Consider the following 23,360-nt stretch of genomic DNA (forward strand, 5'->3'; position numbering starts at 1 on the left):
AGTCATCCCCACTAATAATGCCGAGTTAGAAATATTATTTAGTTTAAGCCTCACTGAATCTATCTATAATCATTATCATCATTATTATCATAATAATAATCGAAATTTAATAGTGAGAATGATTAGTAAAAGAGTGATAGAATAAAGTCACCGTGACTGAACACTATTTAGCGATCGGTGATTTTTTTTTTGTTTTTTTTTTTGTTTTTTCAATTTAAACTGATAGATAAATAAAATTAATCAGAGTAAGGATTTAAACCCAAGTAAAAATACACTGTAAAAAAAACGGAATATGTCCAGGCGGTGTAGGTGTTAAAATTTTCGGTGTTAAATTTCGATACTGCCTCCGGCGTAAATATTTTTTACCAGTGTTACAAAAATTTCCGGGTGTTACTTACTCGATCACTACAGTTAGACAGTATTTTTATTAATTAAATGAATTATTGGTGATTGGAATGGTAGCCGTAAAATTGTGTAATTTCTAAATAAATTACGTAAAACATAAATATTTATTTAAATAAGTACACAGTAAAAAACGAATCGTCAAAGTGTAAAAAAAAGCGTCTGCTAAAATTGGGAGTGTTAAATTTTCAACACTTTTGTGTGTCAATTTAACACACAGTATTTATCTTGTTTGATCTGTCGCAATCGATTGATTTTTTAACACACAAAAATGTTATTTTATTCGAAAATAACACTTTTTATATGTTACTGTCAAATCAACACACGAAATATGTTAAAAATAATCTCGATCATCATTAAAGAATTCTTGAAAAATTTTTGCTTTTAACGTATACGTGTGTAACATTTTTTAACACTTACAACATGTTAAAATAACATACAAATGTGAAACGTTCTTTTACATACGATATGTGTTGATTCTGACGAATCCTTTTTTACTGTGTACATAGTAATATTTAAATTTCCTCCAAATATTCATTAAATTTTCATATTTTTTCATATGTAATGCATTTTTTTTCTAATTTCTATATGTGCAATTTTTTTTTGCACCGATTTAACACCGGTATTTTAACACTGCCAAATTACACTGTTTACACCGGCGTCATTTTATTTTAACACCGCGCGATGTTAAATTGCATCCATCATTAACACCGTTCTTTTTATAATATACAAAAATTTTTTTTTAAAATACTGTATTCAAGCTTATAAATATTTTTACTTTGCAAATGAATCTTGAGATGCTTTTCATATTTTCAAGCTTTTAGTAAATTTTGTAATGAATTTTTTTACGAGTTAAAAAGTAGATTCATCACCCAGTTAGCGTATGTTAGATTCACGGTCATGTCATGATATCCCAGATCCGAGATCCCAGTACCAGTAGAGACAGAAAAAAAAGAAAAAGTTTAGGGTAAATTGAAAGGGGAAGACAAGTTGCATCATGGGAAATGAAAGGGGGCTTATGTTATGATGGGACATTTCATGGCTCGTAGAGTTCAGAAGCTAACGGCCCATGTGATATTAACCACCGCAAAAGCTCCCCCTCTTTTCGTTTCTCTTCCACTTATTTTATTTATTTGCTTTTTTTTATGCTTATTGTTCACCCGCGAATTCGTTGCATGAGTTTATGTATAAGTTTATGTATGAGTTTATGTGTGTGTGTAAAAGCTTGGATAGTAGAAAAGATAATTTATTAATACCAATGCATCACGAGTTCCGGAAAAATTTAGGGATTGATGTACGATGATAATGGTGGGAAACACGTGATCGAAATAATGATAAAAGCTCGATTCGTACTCACAAAAAGCATCATTTATTTTTTTTTGTCTCTCTCAAATGAATTTTCATAATTATCTATAATACTTCAATAATAATTATTTAATTCATTAATCAATAATTAATAATAATAATAATCAATAATCCATAATAGTTAACTAATAATAATAATAATTAATTAATTAATAATAATTATGATAATAATAATAATAATAATTGTAAGATACTTTTTAGATTTATATACGGGTGGGCGTGATATGAAGCTCCATCCGAGTACAAATTCCACGTTCATCTGAAATATGACAACAACGGGGAGTCTAATACGAAATTAAAATTCGTCTAACAAAAATTATTTTAAAAACCGTCCACCCGGTCGAGAGCCCATCGAAGATCGACCCTCGACGCGTTATATACTTTTATATGTATTTATATATTTATATTTATATTATATACATATATATTTATATAGTGTTATGATTTATATAAATATATGTGTATTTGATTAATTATACATTCGCGTCGAATCGACCGAACACGTATATCATATCGACAATGACAATTATTGTACAACTATATATATGTACTTTTGCATTTACTTTAGATTTTAAATATATAATAATATGTAATATTTAAATTTATAACTTTTCAAGTTTTCTAAATATCGTGTGTGTCTTTATACAATATTATATCACTATAAATATAATATTATTTTATTTCACGCGCTATGTATAATATTTACAATTAGAACAATTAATTAATAAACAATGACGTGTGCATAGGGACGTGCCAGCAATGGCGATAAGTATTTTGTGATTAAAGTGCAATATATATATTATTATTATTATTACTATTATTTTATCATATTAGAATAGTGTATGTAGGATACTTAGATATTATGTACAGGTGCTGGAGATGCAGGGGAGGGGGTCTGAGGAGTGCCAGGATTCTGTGTAAGAGTGTAAGAGTTGTTTTGACGTTGTTGTTGCTGTTGCTGTTGCTGTTGTTGTTGTTGTTGTTGTTGGTAGTGATTGTGGCGTTGTTGAGCTTGTTGTTGTTGTTGTTGTTGTTGCTGCTGTTGTTGTTGCTGTTGTAAGTGGTGTTGATTGATTTGGTGATGTGTGAGGACATTGACAGTGTGATGTTGCTGGTGCATGAGGTTTAGGTTGAGTGGGTAGGATAATGGGGAGCCCAGGGCCGTTGTGGTACCGTTATTGCAGCCACCGGCTCCGGGCCCCACCGGGCTCAGTGCATGCTCATCCCCGCGTGCGGATGATGATGCACTGCCGCTGTTACAGAGGTTGCGTGATGATGAGGATGATGCATTAGTGGCGGGAGATGCGGGTGGTGGGGATGGTGTGGGGTCAAGGGTGGAGGTGTCATCTGCATTGGGGTCATGGGAGCTGTTGGTTGTTGGTGACCGGTGGTGGTCTGGGAGGTGACGTTGGCGTCCTGACCCACCTGGGGTCCCACCACCGCCAGGCCCTGCTGCTGTTGCTGCTGCTGAGAGCCCGGCGGTTGTTGTTGTGGACCCCCCTGTGATTGAACTACCTGGCCCACTCCCGGTACCACCACCGAGGTGGTGCTGCTGTTGGAAGTGGGACTCTGCTGGCTCCCGTTGTCCTCGCTGTCTGAGCAGGACTCGGCTGAGGAGCTCCCCGCTCCCCCCTTGCCCTTGCTGCCGCTGCTGCTGCTGCTGCTGCTGTGGGTCTTGACGTGCTTCGCGAGATGGTCGCTGCGCATGAACCGCTTGTTGCAGACCGGACAGGCGAATCTCTTTTCTCCGGTGTGGGTTCGAAGGTGCCGCTGCAACTCATCCGAACGTGTGAACCGCTTGCCACAGAAAAGCCAGTTGCAAACAAACGGTCGCTCACCAGTGTGCCACCGTAAGTGGGCCTTCAGATGTGATGTCTTCCCGTAGACCTTGCCGCAACCAGGTATATGACAGCTGTGGATGTTCTTCTTCCTTAGGTGGACACCGGCGGGACCGAGTCTCTCAGCTTCCTGGCAATTCGGGCAGTCACAGGTTGCTCTGCCGGTGTATCGTCTTTGCGAGCGTGGCGAAGGTGCTTGTGTTACTGCACCAGCGCCACCTTGAGGACTGCCGGCGCCCCCGGCGCCGGTTGTCGCTGCGTGATGTGCGTGCAGCCCAAAACCAGGTGGACCACCAGGTAGCATTGACTTGTACGTATCTTGTAGTAGATTGTGACTGGCTGTGGTGGCAGATGTCAGTAAATGATTGCCAGCCAAAGCAAGACTGGTTGAGTAGTCTGCTGAATAATTTGCCATTTGAGCGTGAACGCCAACGGTACCGCTTACGTCGAGCCAACCTCCTGTTGCGGCACCGTGTACGTCCCACCAGCCATCACTGGCTTTTATACCACCATGAGTTGCACCAGGCATTGTATTGAATGGCCATGATTCATACGGATGTCTTCCGTATACTGAACCAAGCGTTGCCCCCTCGACTTTGCCGAGGAGACTGCTCTGGTGGTGGTGCGGGTCACTGGCTGGTTGTGCTGACGCCGTGCCCGGAAAGTACAAGTCGCTACCATACTGGGGTGCCGTGGATGCACAAGATGTGACTGGTGCTCTCGCATACCCGCCGCCGCCACCTCCGCCGCCGGTGCTCCCTGCGCTGCTAGTCGCTGTTGGCCTTTGGGTGACTCCTGTTGTGGTACAACCGCCGCCTCCAGGGTGTTGCGGTGAACTCCCGCTGCTCTGCGGGCTCTTTTTCCATGGATGAAAACCTTTCCCCACTGCGGCATCCGCCAAAGGCGGAGGGCTCTTGTTGCTCAATTTGTTACATTGTGCAGCGAGCATCGCCAGTGGGGTGCCACGAAGCCCGGGATGTTCCTGTAACATCAGAAATTATATTCACATTAGTATACATCATCGTTCACTATTTTTTTTTTATTATATATTAAATTTTATGTACACATATATTTATTTACTATTAAATTACATACATACATATGTATGTATATATCCTTGATTTCCTGGTTTATACTAATCCTAATTTCAACATCCGTGACGAAAAATGAGGTTAATGTTAAAACCGGTAAAACGAGCGGTTAAAGCTCAACCATAGATCCGCTATCCGTAATCACGTCGTCTAAATTGTCGATCTTAAAATAAGTTGTCGCTTCCGTTCTGCCACCGATAGTATAATCGAAAAAAATGATTTAAAAAGCAACGAGTAAAAACGTATCAGAGCAAGTGCAACGAGCCAAAAAAAAACCTCACCTATTTAATGACACTAAATTGGTCTATGCTAGTCTAGAGAAGAACTGTTATCCGTTATATAGACTAATAGTAAACTACCTCTTGGAAATCGACTCGCTGAAAAGTAATCATGTGTAGAACAGTCGACTACATCCAAATCAATTTATACTTTTATGTTAATTCACCGGAGCTTAAAATTTACCAAAAACGCTTATCAAAAAAGAAAAAAAAAAGTGCAGCAGACTTCATAAAAAAAAATACAATTCTTAAACTAAAAATTATGAATATGCTATTATCAAAATAGAGGGTTTCACAATTTCAAATTACTCATTCGATTATAAAATTTAACGTTTTATAAATTTGGTTAAATTTTTTCATACGATCATGCCTATGTATGCTACTGACAATAATAATAATAACAAAACTCAATGAGATGAAAGATGACTATAACAACGGATGGTAACCGAGAGATACTATACGAAGAAGAAATTACGAATAAGTTAAAGCTCATCATCCCTACGACAGTTTCAGAAGGTAATGAGGCCGGAGGCAAATCGAGCGGTCTCATCAAGCCCAGTTTCATGCAAATCATTCTACTGCTGATGTTCTCTTATTCTCTCTGGCTCCTGAACTTGGTCGCATCGGTAGAAACATAACGGAGGCGAGGTTGTCTACTACTACTACCACGACTATTATTACTGCAGCGAAGGTAAAATGAGCCGGCAAAAGCAACCAGACTGATCAGAGCAAGCGAGAAAGTACCCTAAAGAGCTAGATGAAGATGAGAGAACCTACACCAAATTCACGGTGTGTGTTAGTGCCGTGATCCTGGTATATAAGAAAGAACAAGGGCAACTGTGATTCCGTGATGTATATAGCAATGGACCAGAGGCTGCGCGATAAGTTAGAGCTGAAGAGAGATACCTATAGAGGAAACCCGTCGAGTGTAGTATATTCGGACAGAAAGGTACAGTAGAAAGCCAAAGGGTCCGCGCGGAAGCAGCAGGAAATTAAAGTCTGGCGGCCCGCGGCCATTAGTAGCCGGCGCCATCGAGGCGACACGCCCCCCACGCGGATCCAACCATCCACACCAATACACACACATACACGTTAAGTTACCTTCGGACACTCTCATCATCATGTAAACCCACAACCCCAACCTGAGAATGGTACAAACGAAATGAGGTTACAAAAAGCATCAGCTCTTCATCATCATCTCATCTTCCATTCACCAGTTTTTATAATTCGTTACATGTTATGTCATTTATCACAAAAACTATGAATATAATTTTCGTTTCGTTTTTACAGTTTTATAGATCTTTCTTTTATCATAATTATTTTAATGACATAAAAAGTTTAAACACTGAAGAGAACTTGAGCAGGATCAAGTTTCTTTGTTTAAGGAAAATATATGTGTAACAACTCAACAAAACTCAAATAGTATAGCTTGAAATGACTGGATGTAAAGAAGCGAAAGTCACCCTATTGGGGTTGACGACAGAGAATAGGGTGAAACAAGCACGATGAGGATAGGAAAGCGCATACGACGTTCAACGTATCTCCGCTGATGGTGTACGAGAACCACGCCCTCTTCAAGCTCGGTCGTAGGTTATAGGTAGGGTAGGTATTGATCCAGTCGAACTACTACAATACGACGTGCCCTTCGGAGACAACGACATCTCTCAATTAGCTATCGAGGAGCTAGATCCACCCCTCAACGACGAATTCTCTGGCTCTCTGTGTCCACGAATTGTTTGGCATGCCCAGGATAAAGAGCGAGAGTGAGAAGGCTGTCCAATAAATCTAGTCAATGCTACTCCAGTTGGACATATGAATAATTGGCTCTAGATCTGGTGAGTGATTCAAAGCTCAAAGTTCAGTACATAGATAAGTGGGTGGCGAAGGTGATGATTGAATGCTGATGATATTGATGGTTCTAGTAATTTGACTATACTTTTATTAAAGAATTTCTTAAATTACCACCAAATTTACGACCTATCGAGCGTATGTTAATCGGACTATGATTAGTGTGGCTTGTAATTATTTTTAAAAGAACGGAACGCCGTTGTTCTTTGTTCCAGTTACCGAAGAACCAGATAGATTACTAATGTTTATTAACGTGGTTGCAGATCTTTGGTGCTGATTAACTTGTGCTAAAAGAATTACATGATTACTTGGCCGCCTCAAAGTCGCCGTTAACTTTTCTCGGGTTATTTAGTTCGCAATTCTCTGGTTGCTTGATTGTTCCACTCAACTTTTCTTATCTCGTTGATGGTTGATGAGCACACGTCAATTACTGGCTACAATGTAACATGTATTATAACGCTTATGAATTACAACTGCGTATAGACACGCAAACATTTCTTATTATCGAGTTTCACTTTTGCTGCATCTGTGATCTTCATAAAAATGATTAAAGTAATTTTTTTTACTTCTTATTCTTACTTTGAAGCATCAAGTAAAATATGATGAAGTTAAATACAATGTTTGCTAATTTTAAAAATGAACACGTAACTTTTTTTTAATTTGATGGAGATTACGATATCGCTAAATTAGTATACCGTGAATAAGTGTAAACTAATTCATGAATGAATTGAAGTTATAATTAATGCGAAAAATATGTAAATGGATTAGATAATTTTAAATCTGTTGGCGGCAGGATTTAAAGAAAACTAATGCTGGAAAACGTGCCGTTCGGAATCTTTTGTCTCAGCACAGCAGTAGAGCTGAATATTGAGTATAGAAAGAGCCGCGTGACGTCACGCCCATCATAGAGAGACCGACTAGGACTAATAATAACGCCTGAGGGCGATGCCGCGCATAAATTAAAACCATCAGAAAACTACTCGTCTGTCCTTCTCACTTCTAGATACATCACACATAGTCGCGTCTTTTTGCCTTCTGAGAAACCTACCGACCAGCAAGTAAAGCGGATACGCCTTAAGAGAATGCTGGTGTTTAAGATTTTTAGCTAGAGTTTGCTATGAACTAGGCCCAGCTAGACCTTCAAAATTAAATAACTGCCATACAACTGGAGAATTAGTCAATTAATAATACTATCTTTCTCTCTTGTCTCATTATCTAACCAAACTTTATTTTTGTTTTTTTTTTTTTTTCATATTTAATAATTCTAAAAATTTAATGTGCTTGCTCTTTTAATCAATGCCGCAACCAGACCATGTTTTTTTCCCCGTTCACGCGACTTTTCGTATCAGCTATCGAACCAACAAAATGGTATCCACGATAACGTCGTTAGATTGATGCCAAAAAGTTAACAAAAAAAAACATACACACACACATATTCAATATTATCTTTATCTCTATTCCGCATTGTAACGCTTTTTGTTACATTGATTGTAATAATCCTATTCTCTAAACATGAATTAGTAAATTAAGTAAATATTCACTAATTAACTTGATTTTGACTGCTATGATTTTTTTGATACGCTCTCTAAAAATGAATTAGTGAAATTCTCAGCGAATCAGGGGATAGTCACTATTTATACAGCTATAAGTATACCACTAATTCAACTAGCGGTATACTTATAGCTGATTCCCAATGAATATTCACTAATTCGAAGTGAATTTCACTCATTCATTTTTAGACAGTGCATTTGACTTTGTTGACTACACTTACTTTTTTAAACTTCAATATGATTTTTTTAGCTCAAAAATTTAAGTCAACTAAGTCAAATTCAACTCTCTAAATCTGAAACAGTGAAATCAACTGTAAAACAGTGAATAGTCACTGTTTCAGATTCAGAGAGGACAAGTCGGATTTGTGTTTAACTTATTTGACTCAAAAATTCAAGTTTCGTTGACTTTGATTTGACTTAAATGACTTAAATTTACGCCAACTCAGTCAAATCCAAGACAACGTGACATTAATTTGACTTAGTTGGTGTAAATCCGTCTTGGTAAATAAGACAACTAAGTCAAAAGCAAGTCAAAACCAAATGTGTTTTCAAACCTTAAAATATGTTTTTTATTTATTAAAAGAAGAGCCTAAACTTGACGATTTTGTCCTTCTAGACTTGCTTTTATTTTCAATTTTAAAAATTACGCCAAAATCGTAACTTTTTTGTCCCGGGAAATCCTTCTGCTACTGCTACTTCTGTTACCGCTGTTAGAATAAGTTATTTTATGAAAATATATATGATTATAAATGTAATTAAAATAGTAATAAAGAAGACAGGATAAAGTGTTGGCATCGGTGGGCAAACGTCGGGTTACCGCAAACACGTAAAGTGACAGCTGGTGATGAAAAGACTACCAGCAATGTAAAGTATAAATGTGATGGAGAAATAGTATAAGCTTGTCGTGTATAGTATAGGGTATGGTTTAGAATTATATATATATATACATATACTAAAGCACTCTTCACTCCCTCTTTACTTGATAGAATACACGACACGGCTGACAGCTCGATGGACAGCGTGTGAGGGTGCGAACAAGGTGGAAAACTAGAAGGTAAGTTTAGTAAAACCCTGATAGCTAGGTTGTAGTGGCAAACCACAGCTGACGTGTCTTTCGTAAAAATTGCTAAAGGGAAAAGTATTAATCGTTTTCACTATCACTGGTTGACTTTGTTCTTTGATATTCATTTATATTTAACAATATACATATATATTAAACTGTAGTATAGTATAGTATCTGACGGCATGCAGTTAGCTATAGCTTTTTATTACTGCGGCTTTCGTGATATAAGCGAGTATGTTGTAAAAGAGTGTGTACAGAGTATATAAAATTTATAATCTACACGCTATGTCCACAAGTCGTCACACCCTTTTGCTTGTATCTTCATAACGCTAATGCGAGTCTTGCGAGTCTACAAAAGGACGCGCTCGGCTGTAAATTGATCTCGACGCATGATGAACACAGTATATCATGCACTTGAGGAATTATAAAAATTAAAAAAACGCCTAGATCGCAAGGAGATGTAAAAATGTTTTATGGCAAACAGAAATTAGCTCTACGTAGACTGGGTAATTTTTTTTTTTTGGTTCTGGGGATTAAAAATATATATGAATTGAGGGAGATGTAGATGATGAGAGAAAAAAGGCGAAGGTGAAGGAGGTGAAAAAGAGTAAAGAGATAAAGGGATCGAAGCACCTGCCGCAGAGTTGGGCGAGCTTTTGATTGAATTCACCTGCGCCGTTACGAATCCACGCAGTCAATTGTACGCGCAACTCAAGAAATCATTTTTTAAATTAGTTTATTTTTATGTTTAATCCCTTAATTTTATTTGTACGGACAATTTATCGCTTTCTAATTTCTGGTAGAAGACTTAAGTAAAAATTTAATTGAGACTTGAATTAATTGTCAATAAATGTTTAAAATAAAATATAATTACACAGTAATTATTGCGCTGACATAAAAAATATCTCATTAATGGTTGATAATTAAAATGAACTGAATGCCAGAGATTTTTAACAATAATATGGTGTTCTTTTTCTGATAAAATATATGCGGGTAATTTAAATACTAATTATTTGTTTATCGGCTCGGTTATGCACGTAAAACCTATCGATAATCTCACTATACTAAGAATATATATAGTATATATTAACACATATATTAGTTATACATGTATCGATAAGCCGGCTTCGATGTACTCGTCAACACGCTCGACATTTTTTTATAACTTTTTTATCACATCTTCTTCCTTCAAGTTGAAATTTTTTTTTTATGTGTTGTTTATTTCGTGTTTTACTTTCTTTCGTGAAAGATAATTGCCAGAGCGATTGCAGAGGGTATGAGTTTATATACCGTACGTTCTTTGCTCGTCCTCTGCACCAGCCGTCGCTCAACGTTAATGACTTTGGCGAGGATGTCGAGTGACCAGGCAAGGTTATAAAGTGTAGTGCACTTAGATACACATATATGTTATATATAAACATCAAACATTATAAATATCTATACATATTTATCTAACGAGTTCACATCGGATGACTAGTGTAAGCTTAAAGATTTACTTAATGTACATTGTAAAAAATTTGCGAAGTGAACGCGAAGGAAATCCGGAGTGAATGCGGAGCGGATGGCTGTTTACTCATTTAATCCCTTGAAGTTAAATTTACTCCGAAGGGAAGTTTATTTTAATATTAAAATTCCGAATCGGAGTGAATTCGAATTTAAACGAAATTCGAGATCACTTCCGATTTTTTAAAGAGTAGGTGTGGGTGTATACAGGGAAAGGGGGGGGGGGGGGTATCCCAAAAATTAAAAAAAAATATTTTGTAAACGTTCCAATATTACTTTTGTAAATATAAGCGAGCATGATTATGAATTGTTTTTTGTTAAACTTTTTCATAAATCAATTGTCCGTCGAAAAATATTTATGACTTTTGTTTTATGATAAAAACTATTAAAAAATTTTTTTTCTTTTTTTGCATCTAGTAATTGTGTAAAATGTAATTTTTCTTTATGTAATATTACATAACATCAAGGACTTTGAATCATAAGGATGTAGGTTCGAGCCCAGCAGTCATGGGAATTTTTTCATCAATAAATAACATTTTAACTTTCTTTAAGTAATACTCTTAATACAATAGATCACATTCCGTATCGAATTAGAGTTTTATTTTTTTTTTTCGCAATTTAATAATTTTTTAAAAATAATTACTAATAAAGAAACCCTGATAAAGATTTGATGAGGATATCCTGATAAGGACCTGGGAAGGTAATCCTAATGAGAATTTGATGAGGATATCCTGGTAAGGAACTGATAAGGTAATCTTGATAAGGACCTCATGGGTCTTAAGCGTTACATCCATATCAGTTTCTCGTCAGGATATTCTGATCCGAACCTTATTTGAAATAAGGTTAGCCTGATAAGGCTTGTCAGGTCCTTATGAAAAATTATAGTCGGGAAATTGCTAACAAAAAAACTTAATTTAATCAACTTTATTTAACATTCAGATTTTTTTTTCATTTTTTTTTTAAGGGGTATCCCATTTTGCCCGCAAAAATAAAAATTTTTTTTTTAACGACAGCTAAAAATTTTGTCTATTTACTTTGAATATCATTAAAAACAAAAAGATTTAGCGTATTTGAGTTCTCGAAAACTTAGTATTCCCTTAAGTACCCCGTTTTGCCCCTCCCTTTCCTATATAAATATATGTGTATAGTTTTTTGCAGAGCACACATGATCAGAAAATGAAAATTTTTAGCAGCAAAAAAATTCTAAGAAAAGACGAAGGACACCCGAATTTCTTGAAAGTGGATTTTAAAACTGGTAGTTACTGGGATTAATAACGTTATTCATGAGAGAGTGACCCCGGGGGCTAGTCTGCATCAACACCAATACACCTTTTTAAAAAAGAGAGTATATAGAATATAAGCCGAGCGGATCAGTGCGGCAGTAGTGTTGGCCATCGGATCGACGCTGTTAGTTCCCACCATGAAACGCGGCTACCTGTTACCCTTCTTCTAAATTATCTTTTTTAATTAAATCCATCGTGAGAGCTGAAACACTACACACTGAATATACAGAACAAGAAGATGATGAACAAGAACAAGACCAAGAACAAAAAGAAATAAAAAGAACCGAACGAAGCTGGACTAGCAGAAGCAATTCTTAATTCATCCTCAGGTCTTTTTATCAGTTGATGCAGCAAAAGACTCTGTTGATGATGAGTGTGCAGTGCATTACCAAAACAACGGCTTTGGTCGTCATCCTAAGTATATCCCGAGTGAATTTTGCCGCATGGCCCCCGGCCAACGGGAGCTCAAGAGATTTATTCAGTCATTTCATCTCAGGCGCCGCTATTCTTCTAATCGACGACGAGCTTTCTACTTTACTCTCACCATCACCAGCTTATTCCTTTACTATTTTTGATCCGAGTTTTAATTTAAACAATTCTTTATATACATCTATTCTAACTTTTTTTTTCTCTGAGCATGCGTACTTCGACGTGAGAAATTCTGATAAGACCGGGAGCTATAAGAACAGAATGAGAGTAAAATAAACTTTGTTGTATATAGAGTTGAGACTATACTACATATATATAAATATGTAGGAGAGAGAACAAGCCTGCCAATTCATTAGCACTCGTAAATCTGTCGCCCTGGCAAACGTTGAATATTAAGCGGGTTATTTTACTTACTGACCGCTATAACTCCTTGCCAGTTAACGTGGTTACACCCTTGTCTCTCCCTTTCACTCTTTATTATTACCAGAGTACTCGCCGCTTATAAGTCGTTAGAAATATAACTTTACTGTTTTTTTTTTATTATTTATTTTTTTGGCTCGCAGTCGCATTTTCATTAACTCGTTCATATGAGGCTTGTCGTATCGATCGATGTATCTAGGTGATTGGTTATCATGTATATTAGAATTTATATTAATTAATCGAATATTACATAGTCATTGATTATTTATTTTTACTTGATTGCAATTAATTTTTTTTTTTTTTTTTTTTTTTTTTTTTTTTTTTGTTAATGAACTTAAGATATTTTTTTTTAAGTATTGAATATTTTAATTAAAATAGAATTATACACGGAGAAAAATGCAGATCAAAATTAAATAATAATTACAATTACAATGAAAAATTTGCTATCTCAAAAAAAAAATTACAATCTATAAAAAAAATTACGATGATTTGTAGAAAATTAATTTTTTATTTCAATTATTACTAACTAGATTGTAATTTTCACTTATCATAATAATTACAATACAGCTTCGTTAAATTTTCACTTGAAAAAAATAAATATGTTTCGTATGTATCTTTCACAAAGCGCATTAACTAATTTTTACTAAGTACAAATTATTGGTACATTACAATATTTATTTGTCGCTAGTAAATTTTATTTTGAATGTAGTAATTTTTATTATTCTAAATAATATGTTGTAATTTTTACTTCGAATTTTGTACGTTTTGAATTTTTTTTAACGTTTCAAACTTACTTCTCAGATTGTAATTTTTTTTTTTCAAATTTAGTAAAAATAACTTAATTTTTTTCTCCGTGTATGTATTTTTACATACATTTTTATATTTCCTATTTATTTAATACTTGATAGACACATGTTGCATTAAAAAAAAAAAAAAAGAAAAAACGAATGTGTAAGTAATTAATGGCCAAATATAAAACATAACAGTGAAGTAAAAAAATATAAATTAGGGCATTTAAAAATTAAAATACTTGAATTTACTAGCTGATTGGTGTTCAAAAAATTCTTTTGAAAAAATGACTTCGAAGTAATATCTCATTACAGTAAACGAGTAAATATACAAGTGCGACGAACGGCGACTAATACTACTCCCAGTAAAACAATTTCAGATTTTTTTTTCCACGCGTTACGTCTTCATTAGGATAATGAGAGCGATATAAATCTTGTGCAGAATATGGTTCTCTAGAGCGTACTGAGCACGAGAAGTATTAACTAACTATATATATATATATATATATATATATATATATATATAAGTAGCAACGTAATGGTACCGGTGTTTCTCAGATAACTTAGATGGCTATGCCATGCGTCGGTTGTATAAGTTTGAGGTTTGAGTAGTGAATGGAAGCTAAACACAGAAAGAAGGATATATATTTAAAACATATGGAGGGTGAGACGGAAGCGGCTGTGCATTTGCATGAGATAATTTAGTGGTACATAAAATTCTGCGGCAAATTAGCGCCCGAGTGTCCAACCTATCGCCCGGCATGTGTTTTATTATAATCTCTCAAATAAATATAAATATATATATACTAGCTATATATTTATTACCTCATCTCGGATTAATTCTTCTAAAACACCGACAATAAAATCGTCAACATTCCACACTAGGAATTTGAGATTCAATAATAATAATTAATAAATATTATTTAATATTTTATTAAATTCATAAAAAATTTAACAAATTTTACTCTCTTTAATTAAATAATAAATAAATTTTTTTTAATATTTTAATTAAAGTTTAACAAAAAATGTTATTCTTAATAAAATGTCATTTTTAAAATAAAAATATAATATATTTTAATAAGGTAGTATAAAAAATAATTTATGTAAAAGAAGTGTAAAATATTAAAATTAAAAAAAAAAATCTAATCGATTGCTAATAATCGAAAATTAAAAAAATAAAATATTGATAAAAAAATAAACTGCACCCATGTAGTTACTGTGAGAGTATTAGGTGAAGGCGTAAAGGAGTATATCGGTAGCTTTATGCATTAGCATATAGAGGGAATAGCCCTGGGGCCGTGTTCTCTGTGTTATAAACCCAGCACTCGACGGCCATAGCAAAAGGGCTCGCGTCCTTGTATATTTATTAACCAAAAATACATTTAAACCCGTCACATTTAACCTCTCTTCGTCTTGTTAAAAATCCACGGTCTAATTTACACGACAATTTTTTTACTTCCATTTTCATTTCCCACCGCAAAATATCCTGAAATATTTTCAGCTCCGGAGACGTTAAAATAAAATAATCAACACTTAATATTCAATTGATTTTTTGATAACTTGGTAAATCTATTGTTCGAATATATATTAAGTATTTTATTGCATTTGCATTTTCTCAAGTCACGGTGGTCTCCTGAACCGGCGGTCCTCTTTCAATTATCAAGAATTTTTAACGGGTCATCGACGTGTAAATAGCACCAGGCTAGGAACCACTCATATATTTATATACATATATATATTTATAAATAGAAAAGACTTGACTGAAGAACGGAATTCTGAGGCATCAAAAAAATATTATAACGAGTTAAATTGAGCAGTATTAGCATTTAAACGAAGGTGCTATCGAACAAAAAATGTTAACATATGATGGTAAATGTATTTTTAAAATGTATAAGGAAGGGAGGGGGGGCTAAACGGGGTACTTAAGGAAATACTAAGTTTTCGAGGACTCAAATACGCTAAAACTTTTTTTCTTTAATGATATTCAAAGTAAATAAAAAAAAAATTCAATTGCCGTTAAAACAAAAAAATTTTCACTTTTGCGGGCAAAATGGAGTACCCCCTAAAAAAAGTAATTATAAAAATTTCTGCATATTAAATAAATTTGATTGAATTAAATTTTTTGTAAGTAATTTACCTAAAGAAATTACATTTCACATAACTATCGGATCCAAAGGAAGAAAAAACAATTTTTTAATTGTAGTTTTTGGACTGGAAAAACATTCAACTTTTGTAAAAACAATATTTTCTTAAGTAGTAAATATTATTGCATCATTAATTTTGTATTTAAGCTGAAAAATAATTTTCGATAGAAACAAATTTAAATTAATTTACAGAACTCGAAAAAAAAAAAAAAAAATAAGATCAGAATATCTCAAGCTGAGCTCAGATTTCTTCAATTAAGAAAATGATTTCGAATAAAGCCATCAAATTTTTGAACTGAAAATATATTATATTGAAAATTTTTAATTGCATAATTTTTTATAAGAAAAAAATGCAATATTTTTAAAATTTAGTTTTTCTCTCAGTGTATCATAAAACAAAAGTCATAAACATTTTTCGACTGACACTTGATTTTTGAAAAAATTTAACAAAAAACATTCAAAATAATGCTTAATTATATTTACAAAAGTCATTTTGAAATGTTTGAAAAACATTTAGAAAAAAATTTTTTTTACCAAATTTTGGGGGTATCCTGTTTTGCCCCCTCCCCCCTACCTCAATATATAAAAAATTGAGGTATTTAAAGTCCTGTATATGCCAGATTTCTCATATGCTGCATCGTCACGCGTATCACAGTGCAAAATAATTATGCGTCTTAAGTCTAATTTATTTCTTAGAACACAACTGCAACGAACTAAATTAATGTTTCAAAGAAAATTCTGCCTTTTATATCTCCTGCAATAATGAATCAATTAATTGACTTTATTTGCACAATTTATTACGCTATAATTATTAATGTGCAATATATTTATTTTTATTTATATATAATAAAATGTATTTCTTACTTTAATTGTGAATTGTATACGATTGTAATAAGTGTTATTGTTTCAATATTAAACAAGGTTATTTCAAATTATCTAATAATAAACATTGTCAGATATTCTATATATAAATATCTATATATTCATTATATATTTACTTGTATAAAATATAATTTGATGATGGATAGTTCCTGGTTTCACACGCAATGCACCTATTTTCTCATAAAGAGAATTATTATCTTACCGAGTTTTATCTGATCTATAATTGTCACTCATGACATCCCAGCTTTCTATACTAAAATTACCTTGTGCATTGACATTTTTGTTGTGGTTTTTATTTTATAAATTTTTCTTTTTTAGTTGACTATATCATTTTACTTTTTTTAGTCGATTAAATGTATGAGATAGACAGCAGATTAATAGATAGGGTTGGAATATTTAATTTAAAAAAAATACTATATTTATGACATTAATGTTGGGGAGTTTGATTTTTATTAAAACCTTAATGATTTAATGGACCTTGACAGAACCGCGCCTGTGATCGTTAATAAGATTTCAATTATACGTTGACATGTGACTTTCAATTGGTATATTTTTGTCAATATTATTCTTTAATTAATATAACCGTATTTTAAAATCAGAGAAAAAAATAATAATAAAAATGAGAATTTAAAAAATAAGTATTTATAAAATATGACAATAAATATACATATATGAATTTAAAATTAAATATTATTAGAAATAAATTTGAATAAAAATATTATAATGCCGGCTTCTTTAAACAGTTAAATATAAAATTTAAAAAAGGATTCCATGGTTATAATTTAACCGGCTGTGTATATTTTATGTGAGGTAAGAAAGAACCAGCTAAACCTCAAAGAGACCATAAAAAAAATTCTTCTGAGCTTTAAAAAGTTTTTTTTTATTTTTTTTAATGAAATATTAAGTTTTAATAATGATATTTAACAATCTTAAATGATACATTTATCTTAAATTATATGAATTGATATTTTTTTGAGCAAGGTGCTAAGTGAAGGTCACTTTGCGGCGAGATAAACGTGCATGTATATTGCAGGGCAATGAGGGTTAACTCAGTTGAGTAAAGTAATTTGTTGAGATAAATTGTCTGTAGTCTTTGCGTGAACAGAAATATTTATATACGTACGTAAATGCTCATAATAATAATAATAACAATAATATATATGTATAAGTAAGAAATAACGTAAATTTACAATTTCTATCCAGCCAACTGTTACAAATAGCATTAACAATAAAACCGCTACTAAATCATCCTCATTTAGTTAATTTCAGTGGTCTATTCGTCTACAAATACTACGTCTATTATGAAGATATATATATATATATATATATATATGGTTTACAACCGCAGAATATATTAAAGAAATAATACTTATTAAAAATCGAAGATAAATCAGTTTTTTTTCTCGATTAAAGGTCCTATGAATGGTTAATTAGTATTTTGCAGTAACCAAAAAAAAAAAAAAATTCATGAACGACAGGCTGTAATTAAAGTGTTAATAGCTCATACTTCAAAATTTATGAATATTTTTCATTACAGCACTAAAATAATTATTGTAATTCATTTATTATTATTATAAAATATTTTTTCGTTCTTGTTGATTATTTTAACGCAAAATTGCAAGGTAGACTGTAAAATTATTATCTTTGACAAAAAAAATTTTTTGTTAAGATCTTAAATCAAAAAAATTTTTGATTTATCACCCAAGTAGCACACTTGCCTTTGAGAAATTATTAAATTTATAAGATATCAGTTTTTAGGCTACTTTTTGACATATCGAGACACCAATATGTTGACAAAATTATCAGAAATTTATATCACTGAAAAAATATCTACTTAAGCCACAACATCTTAATGACCTTTTAATCGAAATTAGATAAAAAAAAAAAAACAATACATCTCGGCTCTGTCTCCGGAATCAACATTTGCATATCGTATTTATATAAGAAAAAAGGTAATTTTAAGACAAAAGAAAATTTGTCTTGTCCTTTTAAAAGACATCGTAAAGTTGACTCTGTACTACTTGGGCGATGGGTTGTAATACGTGATCATTTTCAGAGGCAATGTGATTTTTTATAAAAGTACTATTTGAACAGTATTGTAAAAAGTATTATAATCTGTAAAAAATTGGCGAAGTAAATGCGGAGTGAATGCAGAGCAGATAACTGTCTATTTATCGACTTCCCTTGGAGTGAAATTTCAAGTGAAATATCAAAACATCCAAATCAAAGTGAATTCAGATTTAAATAACATCCGTAATTACTTCCAATTTTTTACAATGTTAGCATGGAAAAAAATTTCCTACAAAATACACAGCCTAATTTAGATACATATAACTATTTTTTCTATTTTAAATAAATTAATAAAATATTTGATGTAACACCTATCTAATAGATTCTTTTGGCTTTATAGAGTTTGAGTGGCGAATACTTTTGCAAACAATCATCAGGAGTTCGTTCACGCTAAGGCAGCTAACGAGACGAAAAGTGCATGCTTACCGCGACTATGAATTATACTCTCATGATTATAGGGATTATGTACATGTAGCGCAGTAAACGGCTTTTGAAGCTAAGTGCATCATGGATTCACGTGCACTACAGTGTCATTTATTTTTGTCTCGTCACTTTAATCTAAAAAAATTTGTATTCGTAATATTAAATTTATGTATACATCTAATTATTGTTTGTATGTATTTTAATCGTTGTTATTATTATTATCATTATTATTATTACGATCAATTGAAATTTAATGTTTTTAGATTTTAAAAGTAACCGTAAAATTAGGTAACTCAAAATCATATAATTATAGATCATACGTCTTAATTATAAGTATAGTTCATGTTTATTTAAACAGGAAACGCCATTTCCTTTTGTTAAATTATTTTTATTTTGGTTGAATTGTAATGATATAATTATTTAATTATTATTACTATTTTCTAATAGAAACAAAAAGATTAAATAGCCAGACAAATATTTTAAAAACTCCAAAAAATTTTTGTCGAATTTAATTAAAAATTTATATAAATTGTGTAATAATATATATGTGTAATATCTAGATAAATGAAGTAACAGTAAATCAATTTTCCAATTATCAACAAAACCTAAACCGATAATTTGTATACACTAGTCTTGACAATTTATTAGTGATGTGGTAGTTTCTCGCGACAGGTATCAGCTAAAGCGATATACTCTACACTCGTATCAGTGCTTTAGCTTCAGCTAACTCTCTGAAATGAATCGGTTCGCGTGTCTTCGTCGGTGTTGTTGAATTTATAGCTTCATCCCATCCGCGTTTTACACTCTGACTATCAGGGCTGTACACCCACATTGGACACATACATACATGCATGTATAAATATATTCTCACACATTGACACTATAGGGGTTTATATTGGTCGGTATGAACCATAGTGCGTCAATTGAATAGCTATATCACGTCTCTTAGTAGTATCTCGCGGTGGGATGGAGAATAACTCATACGGTGATTCCTGTACACGACACGTACACACCAGAGTGTGTATATCGAATTGTTGGTTCACCAGATCCTCCATACATATGTGAGTTATCGATAGTCATATATATAAATATATATATCTATAGGTATTGTATGTGTATCTATAGTTAGTTTAGTGTGTAGACAATCGATGGTAGCTGATTGTGATGCTAGTATTGCTGATGCTAATGCTCTCTATTTATTTCGCTGGTGGCTGTAAAAGCCTGTACTGTACTGAGAGTAAAGACCGTTTTCAATCTATACATTTCGTCACGTACATTGCATAAGCATATAATTTGTTGATGATGGATTTGATGACTGAATTCCAATTATGTATTGACGATTAAATTTAATTTTATAATTATAAGCAATAAAAATTTTAGTCAATAGAAATTATTTGAAAATTTCCTTAAGGAATTATACAGAGAAAGAGAGGCTGCGTTTATTGAAAGAGATAATCCGGCAATTTTCGAATAGAGTAAATAATTTATTTATTAGTTTTAAGTTTATCAGATCATCGGTATTGAATCAGTCCATTAGGAGATCCCCATAAACCAGAGTATCAACCCCTGGACGAGCAATTGTAACCCCACACACACGCTTTTACTATTTCGGAGATCACTGCAACAGACTGTGACATATTAGGCCACCCCTCGAGGACATCATCACCGTATAAGAGACTCGAGGGTGACTCCACGGGTGAATTTATTGTTCCGTTAGCTATCTAGTGGCCGAGTGTGTATATAGGCTACAATCGTGGGAGACAAGAACTACGACCCTTAATCTTCAAGAGAAACATATCGCGTTGGAGTATAAATACGTATAAATTTCTCGTTTTTACCCAAAAAGACCCCAAGTAAATAAAAACTCGTAAATAAATTTAACTTGAAATGCTTTCGTACACTTGATAGTACATTCTTGTGAATTTTCATCATTTATGTTATCATAAATAAATTTATTTTAAGGATTTTATGAATCAGTAAAAAAAATGAGCAATGAATTTTATCTTTACACCGAAAAAAATTTGCGGATTAAATCCGGATGGAAATAAGATCCGAATTCACTCCCGATTTTTTTCAGTGTAGATAAAATCGTCAACCGACACTGAGTCATTTATTTCATTTTAATCGTGTACTAACAATCTATAGCATGTTTACTCATGTGTTTTAAAATACGTCGCGATATCGCGGTAAGACTTGAGTCTCGAAAGCGCGCGTAGTCTACTAAAGTGAGGTAATTTATCTTTAGCAGCGTTATAAGTAACATACGCAATTATGATGAATTATTATACGCAGTGAATCGTTGGCAAGCTAGGCAATAATGTGGATATTAGATGCTAAGATCAGGCTGGGATTACTAAATGAAAAATAGGCGCTTATAACTGTTTAATCTTTGATGCGTTGCTAAAAAAATAAACGAGGAAATTATTTAATAAAAAAAGCTTTGAATAAAATAAAATAATAAATAAATAAGTATGAATAGTATCGCATCAATTTCATAACGGTGTCGAGATAGATTAAAAGTGAATAACTGAAATGTGTAGCAGTGCAGGCGAGCGACCGTTGCGCAACTTGCAGCTGCATAATTTTTAGCCTAAAGGCTTTTAAAAGGCATCCACCCAGAGTAAGTATTGGATGTACTAAAGTCTGCACTACGAAGTTGTCAACACACTAAATGCAAATTAACTTATGAGCAAGTTGTTGCTGCTGCTGTTGAGCAAGGACGACTAATTTTTAATGACAATTATTTATTTTCATTTAGTTTTGTGTCAACAGTTTACTTTTATTTATTTTGTCAATTGATTGATTAATTGTTTTTATTAGTGTCTATTATAAGGATCATAAGTTAATTGATTTTATGGAGAGTCAAGATGATTAAAAATTATTGAATGCTAATAATAATAATGATAATAATAAAATGTTTGAGAAAATTGGCCGTAAAATAAAATGATCGTTGTGTAAAAGAAAATAAATATGTAAGTAATTGTTGACAATAGAAAATCAGTTGGGTTTTCGGCTTCCACTTTTCATAGATGAGATTTCAATCGATAAACCCATCTCGCGGACACAAAACGGTAGATAATGATACTTTCCACTACCAGCCGGTTATCGTAAAGGTCGTGCAATTATTTATACGAACCGGTCTTATTATATATCAGATACATCGTAGGTACATAGATACGTATATGTGTGTACTTATCAATATTATTATTATTATTATTATATTTATTATTATAAATAAGTGTGTGGTTGTATAGACGTGCATGACTCTTGTTCTCATCTTTGGTTAAAAAGCTTCGAGCAATCACGACTTTACTAATATAAGTTTTTAATGCAAAACAACATCATGCGCTGCATAAAGTTAAACAATAAATTTTGTACAAATAAACACCTTTTTTTTTTAAATTCAATTTGATAAAAATCAAAATCGAATTTTTCATTGCCGTGATTCCTTCCGTCAAATAAATTATTTAATTTTGACTTCTTTGACTTAGTAGACTTGCTTTTGACTTTAACTTGATTTTGGCTACACTTATTTTTTTTTAACGCCAAAATGATTGTTTTAACTTAAAATTTAAGTCAAATTTTAAATTCCAAGTCAAATTTTACAGAGATTTGATTTAAAAATTTCAGTCCATTACATAGAGAGAAGTTTTTGATAAAATTTACCCTAAAATTTAGAGTAATTCTGGGCCAAATCAAAATAAAAACAGAAAGAATAAGAACTGATTCGCTTTGTTTTACTTTTTACTCTTTTTTATTTAAAAATTACTCGAAATTGGGTTTTTCTACCCGATAATTGAACACTATCTATAGAAACAAAAAAGTAATTATTAATCCAGACCCAGTTTTACTCACAGTTAACGAGTAAAATTCATTAGATAATTTTTTCCGTATAAGTCAAACTAAAGTCACGATGACTTGGATTTGACTCAAATACTTAAATTTAAGTCAACCAAGTCATTCCCTGAGTTTAATTTGAGTTA

At 32.8% G+C, this 23,360-nt stretch overlaps 1 protein-coding gene across 2 annotated transcripts in view; it reads right to left on the reverse strand.

The window, feature by feature from the left end:
* Positions 1–1,958: 1,958 nt before the first annotated feature.
* Positions 1,959–23,360, reverse strand: part of LOC103571985 (transcription factor Sp8) — a 35,961-nt gene continuing 14,559 nt past the window's right edge. For both annotated transcript variants that reach the window (XM_008550368.2, XM_008550359.2), the window contains exons 2-3: positions 3,606–4,587; positions 1,959–3,537 (exon numbers count right to left, since the gene is read on the reverse strand). In XM_008550368.2, coding sequence (XP_008548590.1) covers positions 2,621–3,537; positions 3,606–4,587 — 1,899 coding nt within the window. In that variant the 3' untranslated portion in view covers positions 1,959–2,620. The remainder of the gene's footprint in view (positions 3,538–3,605; positions 4,588–23,360) is intronic.

Source organism: Microplitis demolitor, chromosome 3 (genome assembly GCF_026212275.2).
Source record: "Microplitis demolitor isolate Queensland-Clemson2020A chromosome 3, iyMicDemo2.1a, whole genome shotgun sequence".
Classification (NCBI taxonomy): domain Eukaryota; kingdom Metazoa; phylum Arthropoda; class Insecta; order Hymenoptera; family Braconidae; genus Microplitis; species Microplitis demolitor.